General features: G+C 36.0%; 1 protein-coding gene across 5 annotated transcripts in view; it reads left to right on the forward strand.

Moving 5' to 3' along the window:
* The window catches only part of LOC131029311 (peptidyl-prolyl cis-trans isomerase ppi1), a 148,418-nt gene that overhangs the window by 117,995 nt on the left and 6,484 nt on the right, over positions 1-23,939 (forward strand). Inside the window, exon 8 of one of the 5 annotated variants that reach the window (XM_057959751.2) lies at positions 3,486-3,631. The exons of 3 other annotated variants lie outside the window; for them this stretch is intronic. In XM_057959751.2, the coding sequence (XP_057815734.2) occupies positions 3,486-3,509 (24 nt within the window). In that variant the 3' untranslated portion in view covers positions 3,510-3,631. Of the gene's footprint in view, positions 1-2,406; positions 2,458-3,485; positions 3,632-23,939 lie in introns of those variants that run through there. One more of the 5 variants, XM_057959750.2, reaches the window with a different exon arrangement.

Here is a 23,939-nt window from a genome sequence, read left to right on the forward strand (position 1 = left end):
TTTTGGGCCGATATGTTTCATGTTTTTCATCATTGGCCAAGTTGGTGAAGGATTATTGAAGGTTACAAAGCATATATTTTGAAGATCATTTGTTGGAGAGTAGTGTTGATGCAAGCATTCAAAGTGGATTATCAACAATATGCTAAAGGTAGTGAGCCAAAGGCTGCTATATTCACATAAGTGATTTCAGTTTGTTGGAGGTAGTGAGCCAAAGGTAGTTGAAGTGGTGATAGAAAACTGGAGGTAGTAAGCCAAAGGTAATTGTGATTCAAGTTGTTTTTCTTCATTGTATCTTGCTTTGAGGCAGCAAACCTTTTCAACAAGTCTTTGTAAGTTCGATGGATTTCAAGGGTAGCGGGCTTTCCTACGTGTAACCATAAAACTTTATGGAGTGTGTGCTTCCTTTGGGCCCATCCCATAAAACAAATTGTAAATCTTGTTTCTATTTGTGAGGTTGGATTTGGACAGTAGATTCAAGCACCTTTTCTCACTGTGTTTTTTCTTGTGTGGGTTTTTCCACATATATCTGGTGTTCTCTTGTGCACTTGTATTGTTTGCTTTATCTTTTAAATATGCTTTAAGGATTTGAATCAAAATTGGTTGTGAAAAGTTTAAGTTTTAAGGGATACTAATTCATCTCCTCGCTCCTCAGTATACGGTGGGTTCTACACCCATGACCTAGCTTCCACCACATAACTTATAATAATGGTTGAAGAAATCCTCATTGATACCTCCCAAAAGCCCTAGCCTAAATATGAAAAAACTCTCATATAAGGTGATGGAAGTGGACACAAACAAAATTTACTCCAACATGCTAGTATACATCATATATATAGAGGATGTGTGCAAATACATACATGTGCCATTGATAAAGACTGACCACATAGGGTTTGAAACATTCTAACAAACCCTCATTCAACCAGGAGGAATAAAGTATTTGCTACAATATTAACAAGTGGGTAAATAAAGATTAGATGAGTGGAAGGATTTCCCTAACTTTGTAAAAGAAGGATGGATTAGCATATCCTTGAGTAGGATCAATAATGGAAATCTATACTTGGATAAGACCTACTGATAACAAAGGAGGCCATTCAAGCAATCACAAGATCGAATTACCATGGATAAATTGAGTGACACACACATACACATGCACACATAGACATAGACACATGCACACATACGCACATACAGATATACACACATACACACAGACACACACACACACATACATACATACATACACACATACGTACATACATACATACATACATACATACATACATACATACATACACCATTGCAATCAAATGAAATGACAAACTTGAGGGTTAATATCACCAATTTTGTCACAATTTGGGTTGGCTATTTAGGAGCTTGCCTTTATCAAACCCCCATTTTGGTCTTCTAACCTCCACAAACAACTAGATTGGTGTTTTGATAAAGAAAATGATAATGGTAAAAGATTTATTATAAAATATGTAACTCTAGAGAAAATAAAATAGATCAACTATAATTTGATGATATCAATAATATCCAAATTCTAGTACCATATATTACTGATAGTGAGAAAGAGACAATCTATTCAAGAAAATCCACCTAGAAGCTTTTAGAGATTCCTAGAATAGACTCATAACTTACAACATGATTGTTCTTTAGAGTCTCGTCTTGAATAAATTGTTAGAAACACGATTGCCCTTGCACCAAAAGATCGACTTGTTAATGCTTGATACAATGACGAGATTTAATGAATCCATGAGAGGCGGTTAAACCATGTCGTAAACTTGAGCATTGTGTTGCACAACACAAGGAAACCAAGGGTTCACACCCTGGAACTCGTGTAGATGTCTGCGCATGACACTATTGGTTTGGAAAATTAGACCCAAAAATTCAAAATCAGACTAATTTTCGCTAGCATAAGGATATTTTGATACCAGTATGTGACAATTAAATTATTTTCCAATCTCAAGGTAAGTAGAGGTGTTTTGTAGTGTGAAATTGCAAGGGTGTTCAATTGTTGACAATACAAATAGTTTATTTTTATTAAAATTCAATTCCATTTATTTAACACCAATGCAAGGGGTTACATATTTTGGCAAGCCACCACTATCACTTTTGGGGGTTCTTTACTATTTTCTTTGGGAAAGTATCTTTGCACACAAAAATACCTTATATGGCCTTTGTGTAAGGATTCATGTTTTCTTCTCTTTCTTCTTTGGGGATCATTTTTTGTTTGTATGTAATGAGGGTACACATAAAGCTTCTTGCCCTCACCTCCTTTTAATGTTTTCATGTTGTCATCTTCTATAATTAGACTTAGAGCTCCTAGTTAATTTTAAAGCATATCTAAGTACTAAGTTGAAGATATTTTAGCATTTACAAAGATCTTCATTCTATTTCCACTCTCAGGTCTACCTTTGTAGTGGGAATTCAAAAGCTTGTTAGCATGGAGTTTCGTTAAAAAATGAAGGTACATTGTTAAGTGCAAAGGAACCTAGTACAACAAACATGTGACATTGTACATCTACATTATTTCTTCTTTGTGGATGCATCGACCTTGAAGTAATATTTGAAGTTTATTATATTTGGGGAAGATTGTATGGTCTTCCTTTCTCATATGGCTATATTTTGGGGGTAATGCCCCCCCCCCCCCCCCCCTCTCTCTCTCTCTCTCTCTCTATATATATATATATATATATATATATATATTTGGGGGCTTGTTTATCTTTTCATACATAGGGGTTTTCTATGGGGCAATTTATATGTACATGGATATCTCATTAGGCTTCATCTATCAAGCCATCTATTCAGTAACTTAACCTACATTTAAGAGGTGTCTAGGTTTTGTTCCTTTTCATTAGTTTATTAGGTGTTCTTTTACACGTAGTTTATCTTATTTATGCAGTATTGTTTACTAGGCTTAATAATGGTGATCAAGACTAATAGCTCTATCTCCCTCTCTCTCCCTTCCTCTCCTATAGGAGTTGCACTTTCCCTTTTTGTATATTTGTGTACTCATTTCCTAGAAGTTACACTTAGTGGTTGAGTAGTCAACCTTTCTTGTAGTTTGCATTATTATACATATACTCAACTAGATTTATTTCACTCCCACTTTCTTGGATCTCTTTCAAGTGGTTTATTTTCTTTCTTGGTCAATGTGGATCATTTTTTTATCCTATTATTTGGTCTTTAGTGTTGTAATTATTGCTTGGTAGTAGGTGTTGGCTAACTAATTTTTGCTTATTGTAAAATCCAACAAACATACATTTACTTAACAACTCATCCCACATAGATACACATATCATGCATAAGATGACATATGATACCAATATTGACATTATGATACTCCCAAAACAACTAAGAACCTACTATTTAAATACCAACACTAATATATTTTTTAGGTTTAAAAAAATATACCTTCCACTTTATAATTTTTTTTTTATTATAATTAGAAACTAATTATTGGGTTTCTTGTAAATTGCTTTTAGGTGCTTTTGGAGAAAAGGAGATAAGACACACATCCATTATATTGTGTTGTAACTAAAAGTAGATACTTAATTAGAGAATTTTTAAATTTAACTATAATTGTGAATTTATTTACTTATTAAATGTGGGTTTATTGAAAATGATTAAATATTAAGAGTTGAAATTCATTTGTAACAGGAGAAGAAATGGAATGTGATATTAGAAGTGAAATTGATTATGTATGGAGGTTTAAGAAGGTTGAGATTTAAGTGGAGGAGGCCCTAACATACTGATTTTTTTTCTAGAAGCTTCTAGTATTGATGATATTAGTGATGTCTTGAAGTGTTCATAGTGTCGCAAGGGGCACAATATTGTCTTTAGGGGCATGGTCTTGTTCATTGGACATAATAGTGTATGTACACATGTGGTCATGCTCTATGGGATGCATTTAAATTATAACCTTCTTCAAAGAGAAAAATGGGCTCTTAGGGACTATTTTTAAGATTCACCTTAGTCAAATCTTAAGGCTAGTTAAACAATTTTATTCTTGAAGCTTTACTATCTGATAGGATAGGTGTACATGTGGAAGGGTAGTGTATAAAGTAGAGAATGAAGTTCTAATATTATAAGTTCTAATAGTCTTATATATCATGGTAACTTTCTAGAGTGCTTGAGTGAGGTGTGTAAGTGCTCATTCCTATGCCCTAGAATATTTGTATTCTTTTTCTTTAAAATATCCTTTTTATAAACCCGTATGATATTCTCTAGTTGTTTCTAGTCATTAGAGGTGAATTAGGGCTAGGTTTGAGTGAGAGGGAATGTTCTTGTGCACTCTTGTTTAGGAGGATGAGAGCACAAATACTAGTGTTTGTGATAGAAAAATGGTTAGGAACATGACATGATGTGGCATGGGAGTGAAGTCTGAAATTGGATAAATAGTATGATTTAAAAGAGGCTATATAAGGATAGAAATGATCAAAATATTTAGAAACCATATTTATAAAGGGAAGTCCTAAACCAATCATACAACAAATGGGGAAAAACGAGAATTGTGCACTTTTCATCTCTTGTAGTGTACATTCATGATGTACACCTATAGGGAAAATAAAAAACCCTACACAAATTTGGGAGATCTAATTAATGATATATAATTGATTTTAATATTTTCATTTAAATTAAGAGATGTGATTGATAGCTAAAAATTATGAATGAACATTTGTTTATTTATTTCAATAGAGCTAAAAATTTGCCATTAGAATTGGTTGATGTGTTCAGATTGATGTGGTATTTACATTTGATATTGAAATGATCTATTAACAATAGAGACAAATTGATATTGATGCTTCTCCTTTTTGAGATGAACTTCTACATACATTCTAGCTTTCCTAGTGTGGCTATATCCTCCTAGTATGGTTTTGTCCTCTACACTTGTTGGCTTTTGATACATCTATCTAAGACGAAGTTAGTTCTAAGAAGGAAAATTAGGTGTCTAATACAAACTTAGGGAAATGTTCTTGACTTCCATGATGGTAGTCGGGCCTTGTTTGTTGATGTGATAAGTTTGAAGAAACATGAGATAGAAAATGTAAATACCTGTAGTGTTTGTGAGTGTTGTTGCATATGGTTGGTTAATGTTTTTGATATTACATTTTAATATGCTCTGAATTGACTCCTCTTAATCTTTAGATTATAATTTTTGATAATAAATTTTGATGACCACTAATATCCTAACACTTGTCTTTAAATACACAACTTTAGATAGTCAACTACAAGTATTTCGATATACAAAATGATATTTAAAAGATATATAATTAAAATTATTAATTTAAGGAAAAAAATTGAATTATAAAAATAAAATTGTAAGCATAAATATTTAAAAAAAATAAAAACAAAAACCAATCTTCTAAAAAAGTTAAATTTAAATAAGATATTTAAAAATGAAATAAACATTAATAAAATAAATAAAGAAAGATAATATATTCACAATAAAATAAATATAAATAAATAAATAAACATATAATAAAATAAGAATGTATGCATTTTTGGTTAACCTTATCCAAGTCAAAGTGATGCCATATAACATTCATGGTTGAACTCCTTTCATACTATAAACTTAAATTTATCCTCGATTCAACTAATTTAAGTTAAAAGAAAAAGTGGGATGGGTAAGCAAATGATAAATTTTGGTAAGATAACCAAATAGTCCTCTTTAATATATAAAAAAATAAGACTTTAGTTGCATACAAAACAAATCATTTGAGTTCGAATTTGAAAAAAGAATTAAAGGCAATTTGTGTGCACATTTTGTTGGAGGACGTTTACCAAATGTTTTTGATTAAAAAAGCAGTGTTAACTAGGGCGCTGACCCTTTACATAGCCAGAGACTATCAATTTTAAATAGACCAAGTAGTGGTGCAAACCCCAAAAGAAGAAAGTCGGACATGCCAAACAAACCTGTCAAACCGACAACAACCCAACCCAACTTAAGAGTAGGGAGGAATACCCAAAACTTGATAATGGGGGGCTTGGGAAAGGTGGGTAGAATTTCCCTTCTGCCTGTTGAGCATTAGATTTAAAAATGTAAAAAATCCATGGTTTTAGAGGGAGCTAAGATGATTTTGAAAAGAATAATAAAAGGCTAAATATGTCCCTGATTCCCATTGATACCAAAAATCCTTAAGCCATCGCCTAAACTAAAGCTGTCGGTAATAGGTGTCCATCGTTCACCGAAACACCCAGTCTAACTGAAATGATTCTATGAAAGAGACCTACCAATATTGTATCGATAAAGTGACTTATCGAATAAACCTTGGCTGCGATGGATCTCCAAAGAGACTCACTGAAAACATTAGTTCCATCGACAGAAAGTACATCGAGGAAATCAGAAGTGGTCCCATCGATAAAATGAAGGGGTATCGATGAAACTACAACATCAATGAGACATGTGAACGGCTCACCGAGGGAGGAAGTTTGGTCGAAAGAGTAATATCGAAGAAACCAATGTATACTTTATCGACGAAGCTATTTCGAGGAAAGGAGGGTATCGAAGAGGCACAAAAGACGCTGACCGAAAATAACTTTCCCATTGAAAAAAATAAAGGATCGATGAAACATGAGAAATTGCCATCGATGACTTGTTATCGGCCGAACATAAGAAGTCGAAGGAGAGTATTCTTCTTTTACCGAAAGGGGAAATTTCATCGATGCTAGTACAAAGGCCAGATAATGAAGAACTGTTTCGATGGAATTATAACGTCGATAAGACAATGGAGGGACTTAGCGATAAAAGGATTTTCATCGAAAAGCAAGATTTCGATGAACTGATAAAACATTACACCGATACAGACACTTAAAGCAAGGCTTCGATGAAATGAGGATATCGATGAGACCAAGAGATGTGCCGACGATGATGTCAATTTCACCGAAGTAAAGAATGATGTCGATGGAATATGATGTTTCGGGGAAATATGAGGCAAAGCCATTGAGACATATGATTTTATCGAAGTACAACATAGGTGTAATATTAAATAAGCGTCGATGGAAAATTTGAAACACTGGTAGATAAATGATTACCTCTTGTTGCGAAGATCAAAACAAATCTCAGTAAAGTCACATCACCATAAATTCAAAAAAAATACCTATGTGACTGTTGCTTAATTGGAAACTGGTGAGTTCACCATAAATGTTCAATAAATCGACGAAGAAGGATATGTTGCTGATAGTGCCTAAGAGAATTCACAGAGAGCGATTTAGAACCAAACAATTTAGAATTGGATTCACAAGAGAAGCCCTCAGAATTCAAGTAAGTTCTTCACCCTCAGAACCCTGTAATTAAAATGAAGCCGTCATCTTCAAAAGCCATCAAGGTTAGGAAAGAAAAGGAAACCCAATCTATAGATGATAAACCTAAGAGACAAAAGAGGGAAGGGCGTTCACTGGCCCAAGATTTGATTGATCAATGTCCCTCATCAAGCCTTAGGTCTAAAAAGGTTAAGGCTGATGAGAAGGGTTTAGAAGACAGATTTGAGCATCTTGGAGATATATGGAGGGAGATAAGAGGCCATGAGTTGTTTATTTTTGAGTATGTCAGAAGGAACGCACCTGAACCCGTGAACAATTTATGGGGACTAAATTTGGGAAAACTAGCTGTAGCTAATGTCTTTGTTAATGTTGAACTTATGAAATCCCTAGCTAACAATTATGACCCCAAGACCAAAACTATATATGATTATAGGGGGGAATCGATACTATCAATCACTAGGGAAATTGTTGATACTGTGTTTAATCTGGATTAGGGGTTCGAAGAGAAAATTGATACTAAGAAATTGGCACAAGAGTACTTCAACCTTGAGGACATCTATAAGAGGTGGAGAGTCCCTATCCATAGACCCAGGGTTGCAGGGTCGATAGTACCATTTGGTAAAGATGACAAAGCCCCCTATGATGTCAATTCGTTTCATCCTTACTTCAAGTATACATACTACTGCGCTGCTCAGGTTTTGGGAATAGAGGCTCATCCCTTGATGGATATAGCGGCCATGGTCATCTGTGCAGATTTGCAATCTAAAGATCCCCGATTATTTGATTTTACTACTTATCTTGTTGATGCCATCAATCATGGACTAGAAAAATTAAAAGGAGATGTGATTATTGTGCATTTCAAGTACTATTACGTTCTTATGCACATGTTGTTGTATGTTTGACAAGACAAAGGGCTATGGCTAGATGAGTTATGCTTTAGGGCATATGATAAGACTGGGATAAGGAAGCATGTGCAACCATGGATATCTTCATGGGACCAAAGATACAACAACCAGTACTAGCATTTCGAGGAGTACTTTGTTAAGACACTATACATATTGTTGGGATACCCGTGTGATCATGCCTTGTCTCCTGAAATTCAGATATTCTTAAGGCCAAAAGATTATGGCAAAGATATCGCAATTGAGCACAACTGGGGAGATTTTTACTGCTTTTCAGATTGCACTCAAATAAGAGTGCATGGATTTGAGGGAACACCATATGTATTGCCTATCACCGTGCCTAACAGAGTAGCATGCTTAGAGATTGTCAGGCAGTTGTCAATAGTAAGTGCCCAACACTTGACTGACCATGGAAAACAATCCATTGTGCCTGGATTACTGGTATTTTTAGATTTCATTGCCAAAAGTTCAAAGAGCTATGGTTTGCTGCAAAATAAATTGAATTATTATAAGATGGTGGAAGGTGACCCCAGGCCAAACTTTGATACCGAGGGATACATAGGGGCAACAAGGTCATCCCAGAAACTTAAGGCTGGAGAGCATGTGTCACTCATACCTGATGATTTCATTAGAAACATGAAAAGGGAAGAAGCTAATGAAAAAAGAGCTAAGTATGAGCGAGTGTTACAAGCCTACAAATGGAAACTCTTCTGAGGGAGAGTAAATGAGGACATGCTTCAAAACATCAAAGATTCCTTAGACACAACAAACAAACTTATAGAGCATGAGCTAGAGTTGCTTGAGGGAGTGCCTGCCTATGTCTATGGGGGGCATATCAAAACTGTCAGGGATACAAAGCCCTTAGCTCAATTGTCTCCTCAATCCATCTCTAATGTTATTCCAATTGACTCCCCTAGAGAAGAATATCCTCCTAGATTTGAGGGTGGTGTGCAGATGGATTTGATGACGGGACAATATAATGTCCAAGATGTTGGAGATATAAGGATATTTGAACATGAAGGTTTCATTGTTGATGATGATTTCATTTCCTCTAGAGAGTTCGACACATTTTTATACTAGCATAAAGGAATACAAATTATGAATACTATGAAAGAGAAAACAGAGGAGGAACAAGCCCAAAGGTTACAAGAAGAGGTGGACCTTGCTAAGAGAGAAATGACACATGAGAAAGGAAGGCAGCTACTCAAGGATGCTAATGTGCTAATCTACTTAGGGTGCGACATGAGGTCTGCATTACTGTTTGACGGTTTCCTCAAGAAGCAATATCCCAACAAGAAGATCATACGAGAGGAGATAGACAAGATCTTTATGGGCTCAGGCTATGATACAGATCAAAAGGCTCTCATAATATGGGCCTTGTATCCGAAGAAGAAGAGACCCATACTTGTTGATACAAATCAAGTTTTTGGCCACCTGATGATCCAGCAGGTTGGGAAAACTGATCCTAGAATCATAGCCAAGTTGAATGTGGATGTAGCAAAATTGAATCAGGAGCAAACAAAGTTTTTGGTCAAGGAGAACAACACTTACAAAGGCTTGTATGAGAAGGCTATTGAAGAAATCCAGAGGCTACAAGGACAATTGTCGTAAAATACTCCTATTATGGGGGGATATGAACCATATATGGGTTTTCAACCTGACCTAAGGGTCTTAGATGCTATATTAGATGCTGCCTATTGGAGGATAAAGGCTGAAAAGTTAGCAAAGCAATTGACCAATGCCCAACAGAAGATGAACAAATTGGTAGATGATGTCATTGAGCACAGGTTCAAAGCTATGTTGCCACATGCTAACCAATATTGGAAAGTATACACATGGACTGTGAAAGCTCTAAAAGAGCATGAGAGATTAAGGGCAAGATTGCAAGATGTATTGAAAGATAACGAGGCCATGACTACGGAAGAAAGAGTTCAAGGGGACCAATACCTGGTAGAGCATGACAAATATACAGACACACTGAATAAAGACCTCCAAATATTGGATGAGGACTATGTTGCAACAATACTAGTTGTCTACAGGGAAGGTGAACTAACTCCATTAGAGCAATGACAAAAAGAATTTGCATGAATTAAGGAGAAAGCCATGGCTAGATTTAACCAGGATGAAGATGTAGCCCCACATGTTAACTAGACAATGTTTGATCTCTTTTCATTGGAGACAGATATGAAGAGGAAGAGTGTGGCCGCTAGATGCTATAAGAATGACAGTTATATTAATCATCTTGACATGCTTAATCTTTTTAATTTTCACTTTGTTAAGCAATTTTAATCAGATTGTAAATGATAAAGGGACACAACTTCTTATAGAATAGGTGTTTTTCACATTCTTATATAAGCAAATTCTGTAAAATAAAGACATTATTAGAATATTAGATACTGGGCAGATCCTATAGCCTTCGGCATACTATTGTACCATTTTGAAGTTTTCAGTAGAATTAGTCATTTTCTTTTGCATATGTGTTGTGGATTATCTCAATTTCCATAGGTAGTTGTTTGTGATATTATCTAAAGGAGATAAGGTTATTCGTATTCTTACAACGAAGTCTATGTTCCTATGTTATAAATTTGGATTAAAAAGATCTACTCATGGATTGTAATTGTTCCTTGTAGTTCTTCCTTGAATGGTCCCTTAAGGTTAGGGTTAAATTCATTTAGGTGGTTTATGATATAAATATTTAGCAGATCTCATAAGAAACAATAACTGACAGATTTACCAAAGGGGGTAGGTTTAAAAACTGTCTCACGAATCATACATTAAGTCCTAGAGAAATATAAGACTCTGTAGCCCAAATAACAAGAAAGACACTGATCATTCACAAAACACAACCTTTACCATATTAATTATCTTTGCATTAAAACTATAGGATAAGTAAGTAGGATTCATAGAACCAATTATCAATAGTATACATACATATAAATTTCAAGTACAAAGATCGAATAGCTTCCACAACAACAATCTTGAGCTCATCTAAAATCACCTATCCTAGGAACCTATGCCATTCTGAAATACGGAAGAATTTATATCAAGATACTCAATCTGCTATAAAAAGCATTAGTCATCAAAAGCCACTGGTGAATAGGTATACCCATTGAGGTCTTGCAGAGCCTAAAGTGAGGGAGTTAGTAACCAAATAGGTTCACTCTATAAGTTGGCCAAGTCAAATTGGAGGGTTTGATCATAGGAGTTGGCATTTCCTTAGAACCTATCCATTCTATTGATTTGAGATCCAACACTGCCTATGACAAACAACCGTCTAGGCAACACTATCATGAGGGACAAAGTTGTTGCCAGACTGCTGTTACAGAACAACAAGAGCCGAATCGCTAAGAGAAGTGCAAAGGTGTGGAGTAGGAGCAACAAAAGGAGGAGCCAAGGGGGCAGAAGAGTCCACATGAACAATATCATCACCAAAAGCTTCATCGACACTAAGGGGCACCTCGTCTTGAGAGGAATCAATCAAAATAGAGTCTGAAGCATTAATTGTCAAGTGATCTTCCGTAGCATCCTTCCACCAAGTAGCAACACCTCTATGATGAGAGAGAGAATAGTCTGAAGCAAGGTGACCCATTAAGAAGCACCTTCAATAGCGAAAGGGGAGGCCTTCATAATCCAGTGGTTGATTCCAAGGCCTATCCCCAACCATTAGAACCACATCCCTAGTGAGGGACAGAGATATGACGACATCAATTAATAGGCAAGCAAAGGTAGAATGACCCATGGAGAACGTGGCATCATCAACCTTCGAGAAGCTGCCAATGGAGTTACCGATGGCCTCAAAACAAGAGGGCTCCCAGAAATGGAGAGGGAGATTGGGGAGGTGAACCCAAACCAGACGAACAAAGAGAGATTCAATAAGGGGGTTGAAGGAATGAGTCGAGGGCTTAATAGAGAGAGAGTGATCCCCCCAAGTCCACAACTTTCCCAAAATTGTATCACAAGCATGAGTAGAGGTAAAGGAAGCAATGAAAAAGCCTTTAGCACAAGGGAAAAGCTCAATGCCATGAGCAACAAGAGGCTTCTGAGAATCACTGATCCAACGATGAAGGTTCGGAAGAGAAGGCCAAAACCCAACAAATCTGTACACCAAAGCGTTGCATTGATAGAAATCAACATTCTCTACAACCTCTCGACCACATACCACAATAGGAGAGGTCTTGGCATAAGGAAGAGGACGACCCCCCTTAGAAGGTTGGAGATCGAGCCACACGAGCAAAGCTACACTTCCCAGCAAAGGGTTTGGGCAGAGCATTATCACCCGCATAAAGGTCGTCAATAGCACCAACAACAGCCTCAAGGTCATCCAAATCCAGAAATGGATCATAGACACCAGGTTTGGGAGGAACAAAATCACCAATAGGGATCTTAGCACCCAACCCTCGACATCAGAACCCAGAACCGTAGGAGGACCTTCCGCAACAGTAGAAAATGTAGCAGACATAGAATCCACGATACCAGCACTGGAAGCAACGAGTGGGGGAAAATCATCGATCCCACCAACAACAGACCGAGGCACCACTGCAGAGGAATGCTGAGTAGAAGCCGCAAGGGAGGAGCCATTGGGTAGAGCAGTAACCGTAGGGGAGGATCCGTTGGGCAAAGCGGGAGGAACCATTTTATTGCTGTCTTTTTTTTTGTTTACCAAATGTTATCATGGTAAAAACCATTTGCATTTATAATATTTTTTCCTTTGAAAATAAATGTTTGGCTGGGTGAACAAGTGACGAATGAAAGCATTTTAAACTAATTAAAGTTGAGATCGATAAATGTAAATAGTAAATTGAAAAGGGTTAGAAATGTTTAGTTCTTTGTTTTGTTTTATTTAATTCAATACTCAATTATTATAATCATATATGAAGTGTTTAGATATTTAGCGAAATTGTGATGAATTTGAATTATAAATATGAAGTGTTAGGAGATTAGTATGTACTGGTAGTTTCATTGAAGGAATCTTTGTCTCTCCATAGGAATATTCTATCTTGGTGTAATTTTCTACATTTTATTTCTAACTTTAACACTTACATTTGAAACATGGGTTTTTTTAAAATACAATGAGATGTGTTGTATGTAAGCGAAAGTTCTATGGTTTCGTAGACAATAACTCAAACCCTATTTACGATGATACACAATCAAAGACATTGAGCAATATGTGAGGTGGTTGTGATGTCAAATGTTAATATAATCATTGATGTAATGATGATGCTAGAGTGCATATGCTTTATGATAATGCTTCTCAATGAGATATTTTGATTTCCCAAGTGTGAAGAATATGTGAAATAATTTGGAATCAATTGCCCATAAAATGGATTGGACAAAGTTTTATTCTAATTAACTAGATTAGGAATATGGATATTTATAATTTGGATATGTTCTTGTTCTATAAACTACTATAGATACCCTCCTAGAAGTCATTGGCATCAAATTTTGTGTTAACCATAGAAGACACCTTTCAACACACTATTTCCTATAAAAATATGGGGACTTAATTAACAGTAAATTCTGTTCATATGATCATCAACAATATATAAAATGCAAAAACAAAGGAATATAGCTACAAAGAAACATAAGATAGTAATTGGAACACAAAATATACCTTTAAGAAAATTTTAAATGTGAAAAACTCTTGTAAGAACAAGCATGCAACTCCTGATCCACTATCTTTCAATCTATAAAAGTGCATGCAAAACCTCAAAGACTAGACCTAGTTATCCTCATGTAGAAAATAGCTAAAAAACATACCTACAATATGTTCTTACACTACAAAAACATGTATTTCTACTTCCAATAGTTATTATGAATAAAAATAGAAGCTTTCAAGAAGACCAACCCTTTATATGTTGGCATTGTGTTGTCATTGATGTCAACTGGTATAGGATGTTACTAGTATCACTGACATTGATGTCAGCTAGTGAACAAGAGGTTGATGGCATTATAGTTTGATGCCAACCGGTATAGAAGATGGACCGGTAAGGGAGAAGAATTGATGTGTTGTCATTGGTGACAACTAGGTAACCGTCCTCATGCAGAAGGAAGAATCGAGGTGTATCGGTATGCTAGATGTGCAGAAATGTGACCACTCTGCAAAAAGGGTTGTTAATATGGTGTTGCATACAACCAAGATGAAGACATTACACGATGAGCATTGATTATGATGAAGTGGCAGAATACTATTTGGGGTCACATCAACCCCAGAGGAGAAGTATGAGCAGGCCACCAGATTGCTACTGTAAGGATAACTTGCAGGTCTCCCACCAGATGAAGAAGTTTTCCCAGGCTAGGTGATAGGTTGACAAAGTATGTTCCCTCTGTGTGCAGGATGACATATGTCATGTGGATGATGTATCCTCTCCTCAGTAAAGCCACACTTGTACCGATAGAATGATTCCCTGAGATAGGCAGGTGAGTGAATGCAGAGACCGGTTGTACAAGTGGAAGATGAGAGTAGAACCGATTTGATGGAGAAGAATGCTGGTGAGTCTGCAGGAATATACATGGGATACCAGGATACTGAAGGAAGGTTGATACAGAACAATTGGAGTGTGATGACTTGGTGTCATCAATGTGTCTCACTGACAAGGAGGAAAGTTTGTTGCCCACCGATAATATGGACAAGGTGTAGGTGCAAAAGACTTCTACCTGATGAGAATGTGCATGTTTTGGATTGATATGTCTGGAGACCAGCTTGAGTGTTCCACCGACAGTTCAACACTTTGCAGACATGATGAGGTAACCAATAGAGTGTGAGATACTGACAAAGCGGTGAAGTGCAGACACAAGGGTTACAACGACATATTTGAAAAGTTCATGACAAGAAGGACAACGAGCAAGCTGGTTTGTGCTGGTAGGGTTGGTAAACCGGTATGGGCATACCGACTTATGTGTGTGTTCGGTGTTTAGGCATGAATTGACAGAACAATGTGATGAGGTGGATACCGACAGTGATTCCAAGTGAAGATGAAGTGGCAAACTTGCATGAAGTGGCAGATGAAACATGCACAGGTTGGTGAAGTGAGGTCGGTGAGGCAGTTGTGATTGGTTCGACTTTAATGGTGACTGCAAAGCTCGAGGTAGAGTTGCAGAGTTGTGCGGCTCGAGACCCAGGACATTGATTGTGCGGATTTGAGTAGGTGAAGGGAACAACTGAGCCATTTATGGCGATTGACTGAGGCGTGCTGACATACTGATTGCAGATTGCCAAAGATGGAAGGTGTGATCAAGAAGGCACGTTAATGACGAAAGTGTACAGTTGACTGTCAGGGAGATCAGATCGGGCAATATCTGATTGGATTTGGTTTTCCTCGAGGATGATGAGGAAACCCTAACTGCCTAGATTTTGAATTAGCTTTTGGCGAGAAAACCATGCTATAAATGTGCGGGCAAAAGACATTGTTAGTGCTGCTGCTAAAGAGAAGAAGACTGTGTTGCTGCATCATTGAAGTGCTCATCAAGAAGACAACTAAAAGATTGAGTGTGAGGGAGAACCAGGTTGAAGAGTTCAACTGGTAGAAGTGCAGAACCAGTATTGTTCATACTGGCAGAGAAGAAGGAAAACATTGTAGAGAAGGCAAGCATAAAACCGATTGAGTGTAGTACCGGGGGAGAGCAACAGAGTAACTGAACAAAGTAAGAATCGGGTGAGAGAGAAGTGAACCGGTAAGTAGCAGCAGTGAGAAGAAGAGAGTAATGAGTGAAAGAGAAGATCCGACAAGCTAGTGACTGAGTTGGTGAAGATTTAGTTAGAGTGAGTAGAGAACTGGTAAGGCAGAGGAGATACCTTACTGACATGGAAGTTTGTATTGAGATGTTACAAGATTCACTTGTAACTAGATTTCTCCCTTTGTATTTTTGATTATAAGATATAGTGATCACTGAGTTGTAGCTCGGTGCAGGGATTGAAGTTCCTCTGGGTTGTAGCCCATAAACAAGTTAGGGGTTGGTGCCCTAAATCAGGGGTTGTAGCTCCTTGGGTTGGTGCCCTAAATTGTGTAACATTGTTTCTTTGTGAGGCTGGATTGGAGTAGTAGACTCTAGCAGCATTGCTCACCGAGGTTTTTCCCATCTTGGGTTTTCCTCGTACATACTGGTGTTATGGGACATCCCTTTATGTGTGATTGTATTTTTGTTGATCTCTCCACTAACTAGTAAGTCTGTTTTGAGTTAGATCCATTAATCGATATGCTCACATAGGATAGCTAAAGGGAAAAGTTTGAGAACCACTGATTCACCCCCCTCTTAGTGGTGCATTGTGTCTAACATTATACATCCGTTACAAAGCATATTAACACTCCTCACATCTTTTCTTGCTACCAAAGATAAGATTTAATGTAAAAAATGTGAAGAAACTTCTAAAAAATTCTTCAACCCTAACTTCACTAGAGAATTCACCATTTCTACTATATGGCATTTTAAATATTATTTTAAACAAATAACTTTCACCACTTTCATTAGGTGATTTTGCTTGTCAAAAAATATAGAATCCATCATTTTAGAGACCTACACCTTTGATCCAAATCATTCTATTCTAACTAAGGGCTTAGCCCCTACCCCAAATATAAACAACTTGTCCCTCAAGTATAATGCTTTTGGGGACCGCCACTAGCATGAATTTCACAAAAGTGAACACTTGATTCATGAAACTCACCACAAAAAGATAAATGTTTTTCCCTCATGGTTTAAAGACATCTCCCTAGACCAAAAATGACTCTTTAGCTTCATGATCCAACTTTTTTGACTCTTTTTTGGATCATACATCCTGTATAAGGAGGCATTTGTTCTCTAAAATCTCAAGGACTTGCCAATTTCAAATTTCTACCTCACATCATTTATATGACACCTTTTTCTTTATAATGGCAACTAGTCTCTCAAATCAACTAGCTACACTTCATGCTCACTTCTCTTTATTCTCCTCACCTTCTAGCTCTTCTTGTCTACTAGATTCAAGTCATCCATTGAAGGAAACACATCTTCTTCATAACATAAAAGGTTCAAATAAATGAAGATTCTCTACATTGATGACTAAATACATTCTCATATAAGGGGTAGGTCAAGAATTAACATATGTTATCCCTCATTCTCAACACTATGAAAATGAGTATAACTTAATAGGTTTAATATTATTTATTGGTCTTTGGAGCCTCTTTTTACTGAAATACACCCATACCTTGTCAATATCTTGAAATTTGTGATCCACTCCATGTTGACGATAATGACACTTATTTTTGTCTTGAGACTTCTTGAGTCTTTCTTGCATATAGAAGTGCATTTTTCAGACATTGTTTATAAAATTGTTGGCTTTGAGCATTATGAAATCCTTGACTTCAAATTGCTCATTCGACTATTTTAATGGATCATAAAATGGACTAGGGATAAAGACTCAAAATATGTCTCAAAGGTGATAATTTTATAGATGATTGGATTGGTTTATTATAGGAGTGATAAGTTTATGTCAATTTTTGATCCCAACCTTTTGCAAATAAATAATTATAGCCATGTAAGAATTACACTAAATCTATATATTTAAATCTTCTATTTGAGGATAGAATATAGTGGAACATTGTCATGTCCCCTCCTTGATCGTTATATATATATGGAGAGAGACACCTTAAATGAAGAAATTATTATTAATTAATATAATAATTACCAATGAATGATAATTTAAAATTGATTAATTAAATATTATTATTTAATTAATATTTATTACTAATAATATCCTTGAAATATTTACAAATAAAAATAAATTAATATTATATTATGAACATAATTTAAATACTATATATTATGAACATAATTTATATATTCAATAATACATAATAATATAATTAAAAGACACACACACACACACACACACACACACACACACATATATATATATATATAACCAATTCTTAAAAATAAATTAATATTATATTATGAACATAATTTAAATACTATATATTATGAACATAATTTATATATTCAATAATACATAATAATATAATTAAAAGATATATATATATATATATATATATATATATAACCAATTCCTTATATAGAAAGCCTTTTGACTGATTTCAGATGCATGAAACAATTCACATATAATTCAGATGCTATATACCTCATACAGGGACTATTTTCTGATTATTTATATTTTTAATCCCTGGAGCTGATATTTACATTTGGGGGCTTTCCCTTGTGGGCCCCACTTCTCCCTTCTTAATGGCTGGTAGCTGAAGATAATGGGAGGACCCAAGAAAACACAAATAAAAATTCCCCAACTCACTGGTTCCTTGAGCTTGACTGCAGTTGCTGTTTTAAGTGTCTAGCATATCAAATGGTAATCTTTATGGCAGACCAGATCTGACACATGTCAGAATGGTCTCCCTAGCAACAATATAAAGTCCTTCAAACTCTTCTGAAGTGAAATACGAATCACACACTGAGCCACGTAACTTCTTGTCTTCATTCACACATAACACAATTTTAAGGCATATCATTTCCTATGTTGTCGAAATAATAATCTTCAGAAATATTATTGGCCATTCTCAAGTATTCATCAAATGCCATTACACATAAGTCCGATCAGGAAAATATTCAGTCACCACATAATTCATATAAACTATCTAACCGACAAACAACTAAATGGTGCGATAAAGCATCTAGTGTTTATTAACCTATTTGGATTTAAAGGCTAATCAATTACATAATGAAGGGATGCAAATCTAATCGATTATCATAAAGTTAATGAAATGGTGCGATCAAGGATAGATAAGAGAAGCGATTACAAAAAGACAAGAGACATGTCTCTTTAGACACTATTCCTTATCATACATTAAGATGATTCAAATTCTTTCCAAGGAGGAAGGAAAAAAGGATGGTTTTATGAACGGTATCCATATTTCTTATCTGCTACAGTCAGGCACTTACCTACGACACTTTTTAGGTTACGCAGAATAAAATCAGATAGGGGAATCATTGCTTTATGAATAATAGCGGAGCAATTAAATAGGAAAATAGCCACAGAAGACCTCCTGACATTAATAGAGGATTTATATTAATACTGTAAACAAATGTTACAACCATATTAAGTAATATCGAGTTAAGGAGCAGACGATGAGCTGGATGGTAATGATGTGTACTTAAGCAAGGGGATTGAAATATTGACTAAATTAACAAGATTAAGTCAAATCGATTTGCTATGGAGAGGTGTGATATTAAAGAAGTATAATCACTGACAAAGATTATAACTATTCACCATAAGTTACAACCATTTCGTGCAAAGGATATTTAAAGAAGATTGAATTCATTCTGTTGGGGGAAGGGAGGCGACCCCAACAGACTGAGAAAAAGGTAAGAGGATAGTTGTATGCCATAGGAATATATATGTGTGTGGACGTGTGTGCCACACACACACATATGTTTATAATGGATCTGTCATATGCGATATATCACGAATCTCTTTGACAGAGTTAATAGTCTTAACATAATATTGTCTCATGTATATGTACCAATATATATATGTATGTATGTAGGATATATGTAGGATCAATAATAGAATTTAATAAATATGTAGAGGCAGGCATAGTTTATAAATTAATAAATGATAATAAAAAAAAATTGATATATGAATGACAATAATGTGGCTATATGATGGAGGCTATTGGGAGGAAATTCCCTTAGCCTAATTAAAGATTATGATAATCCTTGGTAGGTAGTATATATTGAATATCTATGTGCATATATGTATGGCTTGGTTGACAAAGTTCATCGAAGAAGAGACGGATCCGGCCGGTTCTCTCTGGTAGACTTGGATGATGAGATGCATCATCTAAGGCAAGGAATTGATCATATATGATGGTCTTCCTTGGTATGGCTTGGGTGTAAGAAATTACATCCAAGACAGGAATCAAATTAACGTTCGATTGCTTGGATGGCTTGGGTGTAAGAAATTGCATCCAAGACAGGAATCGAATTAACCTTCAATTTCCTGGATGGCTTGGGTGTAAGAAAATACATCCAAGACAGGAATCGAATTAAACTTTGATTTCGTGATATGGCTTGGAAAAAAGATGGGTTCCAAGAAGGCGAGCTTCACAGCCGCCTAAGGATATGTCCCAGTGCTGCACTCGTATCCTTTTTAAATTTAGATTAGTGTTAATTAAGTAATGGAACTTTAATTTCAAAGTAGATTAGTTGTTTATATATTTTTGTTGTGTTCTAACAATTTGTTTTGCAGGACAATGATCTCTAACTAGTAGGGACATTACAAACATTTTCTATGTAACCATATTCTCCTATTATGCAAAGAAAAAGTATCTTGAGAAATGAGTCTCAATCTATCATGGTTCTCTTTGAATGTACAATATAAACCCAAACATTATTGAAGAATAATTTTTTTATACTATTCCTTGTTAATATTTTCTTGCATGCAAAGAAAACACACATCTTACTAAATTAATTCACTATAATGCAAAGGTAATTGTGTACATGCTTGTACATTGGAAGATTACCCAAAAAACCATTTGGGATTCTCTATTTTAATCTTGTAGGCATGAGTAGTAGTTTGTACAACCCAATTTAATAATTTCCTAGCTTTCTTATTTTAGTTCATTTATAATTCCTAATTAAATTTGTGAGATTTTGCCAAGATCAAGAGCTCAATGAAAAATACAAAATAGAGAGACAAGATATAGGACAATAATAAATTGTATTCTCATCAATAGATACATGATCAAAAGATCAATAATTCAATAGTTACATACAATCAAAATAAGCCTACATATATAGGCAAGGCTAAATGGATATGTGAGCACACAAACATGACATGTGGCTCAACAAGAAACAAGGGTAGGTAGGAAATAGGTGTGGTAGGTAGGAGAAACAATAAAATATTCCACATGAGGTGTATCACACATCGAAGGTGGAATTATCACTCCACAATTAGTGGATATGATAAAGTAGTAACAAGATCACACCATAAAAGGTGGAAATTCTCCTACACACACTATCCCAATGTGGCACAAACACCCAAGTGTCTCATACCCAAAGTACTATGAAATGCATCATCTTAAGTAAACTTAAGTAAGGTGTAATAATATCTATGATGAATAATTATTTACACCAACACCCCCGCTTAAGTGCAACTTAGGGGAATGCACTTAAGTCTACAGTTCAACTAAGCAAAGCAAGATGGGTCCCAACTACGAGGTCATATTAGGTACCCATGTAAAAATGCAAATGCAAAGCAAACCAATGCAATGAAATCTCTCACAAAGCAGGGAAAGAGAGAAAATCCTAATGGGAAAAAACCGTCCCCCAAAAGAGAGATGAAAGCTATACAAGAGAATTCTCATATAAGCATGTGAGGAACAAAACCCAATGTGAGGAAAAAGTCTCCCCCATATGAGAGAAGAAGAGAAGCTAGGTAGCCCCCCCTCAATGTAGAATCTGCACCAATGATAGAAGCTCGAGGATGAATGAAGAAACAGCTCCATGAACGTTGAACAACATTCCTACCCTTAGGAAGAAACAAAACCAAAGGTGTGTCCATGAAGTCTCCCCATTCATGAAGGGAATATGTATGAAAAAAATTCATGATGAATGAAGTCTCTAAAAACTGCTCAAGTGTCCCCATGTCGATGCTGAAATGTACCCCCTCCAAAGGTGGTGAACTGCTCCACACTGCTGAAAAAGGCACTCCAAGATTTAATGGAGATGAATGTAGAACAATATACAAAGACTCACATGTCTCCTCTAAGGATAAAGAGACCTCCTCCAACTGTTGTACATAAGTATCCACAATCATGTCAACCTCGAAAGAATGATCATGCAGAGAATGAACAAGAGGGTCAGAGTGTTCCCTTGCAACAATCAAAGAAGGATCATATTCATCAAAGAGAAGATGAATATCATCAATGATGTCTCCCAAATTTGCAATGTAGGATTCCACAAACAAACCTACAATGTCTGTCAAGTAATCATCCCCTGAATCTGAAGCTGGAAGATAATGAATATCCTACTGCACTGAATCACATGAAGGAAAAAATGTCGCAATATCCGCATCATCAGGTGCAATAGGTGATTTAATATCAATAGGAGGAGATGAAACACAAGGCTCAAGAATGGGGTTACATGTGAGAATCCCCAAGTTCAAATACCCAAAGTTCTCAAAATGTGAATCATCACAAGAAGTGTGATCGTCATGTGTAGAATCATCATATGTGAAATCATCATCATCAACAAAATCTGAAAAAGGAGTATAATCGAGATGCATGATTAAATACCCCAGTCGCAATGATAGCTCTAGTCTCCAAGTCTCTAATGAAAACTGACTCAGGTGTGAACTCCCCAATTCTCTTAGTTGCGTCATGTGTGATTTGATAGATGGAAAGAAGATTGTTTGTCAAATGGGGTACACACAACACATCATTGAAGGAGTTATCCCCAATGGCAATAGATCCTTTCCAAATCACATCCATGTATGTATGATTTCCCATCAAAATTTGCGGCATGGTGCAAGGCTCAAATGTAGAGAACATAGACTGTGAAGATGCCATATGATGAGAAGCCCCTGAATCTAGAAGCCATCTCCTTGAATCATGACTTGTAGTAGCACAAAGATCTTTTCCTTTTCTTGTTCCAAAAGAGTGAGTCTTCCCACTTGAAGAAGCCATGAATGCTTGCCCTTTTCCTTTTGAATGTGTGGAAGTGGAAGTTGATGAATCATCCTTATTGTAGGCATTAGGCAAATCAATGTTGTGCTTTTTGAGGATGTGTGAGAGCTCATCAATCTTCTTAGAATGGCAACGACGCTCCTCATGACCAAACTTTTTACAATTGCAACAAGTAGATCTCTCCCTCTTTGGTGAATTGTCCCTCTTGGAAGAGGATGAATCTCCTTATTGTGGAGAAGGTGATGCTTTGTCCTTAGGCTTTGATTGCCATTTCTTCTTGTTTGAGTTGTCCTTTCCTTGATTTCCTTTGTTCCCTTGATTTGCCACTAATGATCGAGACTTAGAAGTCTTAATAATGCCCATGCTTATCAACTTAGTTTGTTCCATCATCAACATTTCATCGAAAACATCAAATGTAGGCATTGTGTAGCTTGAACCCATTGTCATCCTATGGGTTTGGAAACTAAAAACAAATGCTGCATATTCTTGTGGAAGCTTGCCCATCAAATTGAAGATCAATTGAGTATCCTTCTTATGAATGCCACAATCCTTGAGTTGTGGCCTCAACTCTTTTGCCTTAGTGACATAATCTTGTATAATATCAAAGTTCTAGGATCTAACATGGTGAGATCACTATCAATTTGATATCTCCTAATCCTCATCAACTTGACCATACAAGTCTTGAAACTTTGGCCAAGCATCCTTGAACAAAGTACATTTCTCAATATGAAAAATTAGATCCTTTGATACATACTTTCTTAAGGTACCAATTGCCATAATATTTTTAGTGAGCCAATCCAAGTGACCAACATGATCACCCTTAGGATCAGCGGGAGCAACAATAGTTCCATCAATATAATGAGTTAGTTCTTTTTCCATAAGTTTACTCCATGCATCAATTTTCCAAGTAGCATAATTATGAGGTGTTAAGAGAGGAAACTTGGAAGAACCCATAGAAAAAAAAAGGAAGGAACACAAGAGCACAAAAACACAAGATACACCCCCCAAATTCAATCAATCAAAGTACCCCCTCAAAATGATGATTTTGGCACTTTATATGTAGTGCGTGTACAATAGGCCACTTGCAAACAATGACAAGGTGGCCTTC

The sequence above is a fragment of the Cryptomeria japonica genome, chromosome 10, assembly GCF_030272615.1.
Source record: "Cryptomeria japonica chromosome 10, Sugi_1.0, whole genome shotgun sequence".
In the NCBI taxonomy this organism is placed as follows: Eukaryota; Viridiplantae; Streptophyta; class Pinopsida; order Cupressales; family Cupressaceae; genus Cryptomeria; species Cryptomeria japonica.